The sequence below is a fragment of the Pygoscelis adeliae genome, unplaced genomic scaffold, assembly GCF_000699105.1.
Source record: "Pygoscelis adeliae isolate BGI_AS28 unplaced genomic scaffold, ASM69910v1 Scaffold951, whole genome shotgun sequence".
Taxonomy (NCBI): Eukaryota; Metazoa; Chordata; class Aves; order Sphenisciformes; family Spheniscidae; genus Pygoscelis; species Pygoscelis adeliae.
This window is the reverse complement of record NW_008824180.1, coordinates 6,141-10,822: the sequence shown is the minus strand read 5'-3', so window position 1 is coordinate 10,822 and position 4,682 is coordinate 6,141. Positions and strand designations below refer to the sequence as shown.

The 4,682-nt window shown below is 39.4% G+C and overlaps 1 protein-coding gene across 1 annotated transcript in view; it reads left to right on the top strand.

Annotated features, from left to right (window-relative positions):
- Nucleotides 1-2,519: 2,519 nt before the first annotated feature.
- LOC103925642 (ovalbumin-like) overlaps nucleotides 2,520-4,682 on the top strand; it is a 7,359-nt gene continuing 5,196 nt past the window's right edge. Inside the window, exons 1-2 of the mRNA XM_009334378.1 lie at nucleotides 2,520-2,562; nucleotides 4,218-4,402. Coding sequence (XP_009332653.1) covers nucleotides 4,235-4,402 — 168 coding nt within the window. The 5' untranslated portion in view covers nucleotides 2,520-2,562; nucleotides 4,218-4,234. The remainder of the gene's footprint in view (nucleotides 2,563-4,217; nucleotides 4,403-4,682) is intronic.

Here is a 4,682-nt window from a genome sequence, read left to right as displayed (position 1 = left end):
GCTCCAACAGGTCCGTGTCTTTCTTATGCTGAGGGCTCCAGAGCTGGACGCAGTACTGCAGGTGGGGTCTCACCAGAGCAGAGTAGAGGGGCAGAATCACCTCCCTCGACCTGCTGGCCACGCTTCTTTGGATGCAGCCCATGATATGATTGGCCTTCTGGGCTGTGAGCGCACATTGCTGGCTCATGTCCAGCTTTTCATCCACCAGTACCCCCAAGTCCTTCTCGGCAGGGCTGCTCTCAATCCCTTCATCCCCCAGCCTGAATCAATACCAGGGGTTGCCCCGACCCAGGTGCAGGACCTTGCACTTGGCCTTGTTAAACCTCATGAGGTTCACGCAGGCCCACTTCTCAAGCTTCTCCAGGTCCCTCTGGATGGCATCCCGTCCCTCTGGTGTGTCGACCGCACCACTCAGCCTGGTGTCATCTGCAAACTTGCTGAGGGTGCACTCGATCCCACTGTGTATGTCATTGCTGAAGATATTAAACAGTATCGGTCCAAACACAGACCCCTGCGGGACAGCACTCGTCACCAACCTCCATCTGGACATTGAGCCATTGACCACTACCCTCTGGATGCGACCATCTAACCAATTCCTCACCCACCGGACAGTCCACCCATCAAATCCATACCTCTCCAGTTTAGAGAGAAGTATGTTGTGGTGGACCGTGTCGAAATGGGGTTGTGTTTTTTCAGTGTGATGATTCAGCACTATTATTGTTAACTTGCACCAGGAACATCTCTGTTCATCCTCATGCTTTCTCTGGGTTCAATTTTCATTCCCTTAACTCTTCATCCACGAGTAAATAATATTACTCTGCAGAAAGGAAAGGCAAAGGGCCTCTGTTTTCATGGTGTAATTTCTCTTAATTTTTTTTTTTTTTTTAATAAAGCCTTCTGGTTTTAGAAAATATGGATGAAAGAGAAAGTATGTGTTTCTTTTTACCCTTGATACTACAGTGCTTTGGGTCTTGCTGTGAGAGACAGAAATTCTTTCAGCTTGCGAGACTCATTCCCCATTCCCTTTCTCCATCAACATACTAATACATATTTTATAGGTAGGGATATAGAGAAAAGAAGCACTTCTATCATCAGAAAAAGCAGACAAGCTTTTTAGGCTTTCTTAAAGGCTGAAACAGAAGCAGTAGGCCTGACTTAAAAAAAAGTGAGAAGAATTATTCTGTGCTTAAGTATAGGTACGTATCTGTCAGACTATGTGTGGGAAAACAAAAATAACCAAACCAAACCAAACCACTTGGCTGATACTGTGGAGTAGAGATCTAACAAAAAATAACACTTGCACTACAATCTTGTCTTGCTTAAGTCCTCAGACTGCCTTGGCGACTACAACTCATCAAGGAGAATGTAGATTTCTATGGCACATTTATTTTCACAAAAGGAAGCAGACTGGGGCAAAGAAAACTGCACTGTCTAAACTTTTGAGAGCAGCACAGGAGCCTACCTCTTCTCCTTAACAGAGATCACAGTTATCTCCGTATATGTTTGAAAGAATTATATCGTACTGACTTTGGGATTTGCTCCCCTGGCCTTTTTTAAAATCACATAGTGTTTTACAGAGGTCAGAATGGTTTCTTTACTGTTTGTCCATTCTATTATTTCAATACAGAACAATAGCTTTTATAACTGAAATGTTTTTATAACTGAAATATATTTGCTATTGTATATTATGATTGTCCCACAGACCATGAACACTCCTTTAGCTGGATTTCACAGTTCCTCTGTCATCTGCCAGGCCATTAAGTTACCCCTGGAAGATCTGGGAGATACATTGCAAGTGCATTCCACAAACACATTTAGAATTGACTGCTTTTTACTTTGTCTGGGGATATGTTTTGCTATTACTCCCTGAGAATAAAATAGTTTGCTATAAAACCTTCACACCCATCAAAAGATTTCTTTAAATATCCTAACTTTTCAAAGAAAATGTGCCTGCTTTTGACTTTCATCTCAACTGGTTTTCTCATACACACCCTTCTTTACTTCCCCAGTTTTGTTAGTAGAATAATAGGCCAAGTCCTGTTCTCACTTATCTTCTGTCTAGCATGGCTCAGCTGCATTTTGTACGTTCAAAAAGGATCAGTGCAAAGAGAGTTCTGGTCTGTTACTACAAACGTAATAACAAATTGACTAATTATTGACAGATTGACTAATAACTGCTAATTATGTTTTCCATCACTAAGGTTTTCACATTTTTTGTTTTTATTAACATCCCAGTATCTAGTTGCAAATGAGGCTTAAAGGAACATGAACATTATTTCCCAGTCTTTTCTCCAGTCCAACCGTCCTGATGTATTGGTGGAAAACACTTTGTTATACAGAATAAAAAAATAACGTTTGCTCTCCCTTCAATCAAAACCAGTCCCACTGAAACTAAAATCTGACCTAATCCCATTAAATTATTTTTATGGTGTCAAAGGTCAAACTTCTGAAGGGCAGCAGCGGGTGGGTCACAATTCAGACTGTACAAATTCCCAAGGCTTCAGCCAGTCAGTCTACATACAGCTGGAAAGCTGTATTGCTGTCGGTGCTGAAGCTCGAAAGGTAAGCATTTCTCTAGGAAAATTTACCTTCTCACTATATTATTTCTTGCTTATACCTAAACTTGAAGAGAGAGTAATTTTTGTGTTGTGTTTGGTATCTTTAAGGACAGAATATTTGCATGATATTCTCTACAAATCTTCTTACCTGTGTGTATGCGTTCTACACTATTTTATTACGTGTAAAACCTGAGTATTTGTCTTCAGGAGACTTTTTAAAAGTTTATTCTTTGGCTTAAAATATTCTTTTGTGCTTAAAGTATGATTTTATTTCAGAGCAGGTTGTCCTCTCATTCAGTATCTTTTAAGTTTGATTTTGGCAGCCAAAGAGTAAGTTTGCTTGATTGACCTCCGGTTCAACAGAGTGCACTGAGAGCAAAACTGTGGCGTTCAGTGAATTTGCTAGGTTTATTTTAGTGTGAAATTTCTCTAACAGTTGCATCCCTGGAAAACACAGCTAGTGAACACCACACAAGATAAAAATGTGTGTGGGTGTACAGACTTATATTTTTACAATAACCTTGTATACAGAAAGGAAAGTGAGAGAAATGTGTGTGCGAGTGTACATGTATACTCATGAGCATGGTCACTAAAAACCTTGGTGGGGTTTAATACTCCAAAGACAAACTTGAGATCCCAGCATTAAGCACCTACATAAGGGGCTGGATTTTGAAAGACAACAAACTTTCACAATTTCTATAAATCACAGGAAGGAAACCAGATTAATGCTGAACTCAAAAGTTCTGCTTTATATAAGCACAGTGGCTACACAGGACTTACTTATACTGTCCAGCACTTATAGCAGTCTCAGACAGAAACAAATATGAAGCTGTTACTGGTCTATGCCACAAACAAACATTCATTTAACAGTGCTGTATTATGGTAGACATTCACTTCTATCTGAATGTCAGTAATAAAATTTAATTTCTCAGAAAGGTTCTAGTGTAGTATATAGAGATATATTTAAGCAAAGCAAGCTATATCTGAAAGCCCAGTGGGGTGGAATATTAATTTTGTGCATCAGTCTCTCTCCTAGACCAGGTGACCTTAGACAAATTATATTGCCTATCCATGCTTCCACTACTAAAACAAGGGTAAAGATACAAGCCTTTGAAGATCTACTGACAGTAAGTACTGTGCAACAAATAGATATTTTACTGCACATATTTATTTTTAGAAAATAAAAATAGTCAGCTGGCCTCTGCTTTTACTTCTATCTGTCCAAGCCTACTAAAACTTGCACTTTAAATTTCCAGCTTTGCAAGTGTATCAAAGACAGATCATATTTTCTTGTTTTCATCAAAGGTACTGCAAAATACCAAGGAATTCTAGCCTTCACTGAATGAAAATAAGTACAGGCAATTGTTGTTTGACTGCTTTGAAAAGGTAAACAGAAATCACATACAGATTTAAGACCTCTGAGGAACTTTACTGCCAAAAAGGCAACTGAACACAAGTGCAGAAAGAAATAGATTTATGAATACAGAGTTTCTAACATGCATGAGAGGTGAGCATAGCAATAGGCATGTTGCCACAGAATGACTTCAAAACTACTTGTTTGTATTTCATTGCCTAAAACCTACTATTAAAGTGCATTGCGCTGTGTTTGTATGGTATTCTGTCATTACATTGTCATTGTACTGCTGCTGTTTGCTGTAGACAATACTGGTTTCACAATGGGCTCCATCGGTGCAGCAAGCACAGAATTTTGTTTCGATATATTCAACGAGCTGAAAGTCCAGCACGTCAATGAGAACATCTTCTACTCCCCTCTGAGCATCATTTCAGCTTTGTCCATGGTCTACCTAGGTGCAAGAGAAAACACCAAGGCTCAGATAGATAAGGTGAGGCTACAGTTAAGAATTTAAACCTTCCTGCTGCTCAATAGAGCCATAGTGCTTAATTATATGATAATGTCCCTTGCGTAGCTCAGAGGCTAAAAAATCTGGATCCAGAGTTATCAAAAGCTGCAGCCACCTCAAACTCCTGTAGTGTTAAACAAATGCATCAGCCAGAAATCTTGAAACTGGATTTAAATTTTAATTTTATCATTGTTAGCAGCAGGATTCTCAAAGAGAACAATACATTCCAGTGATCCTTTGTTTAGAGTAAGGAAAGTAGATA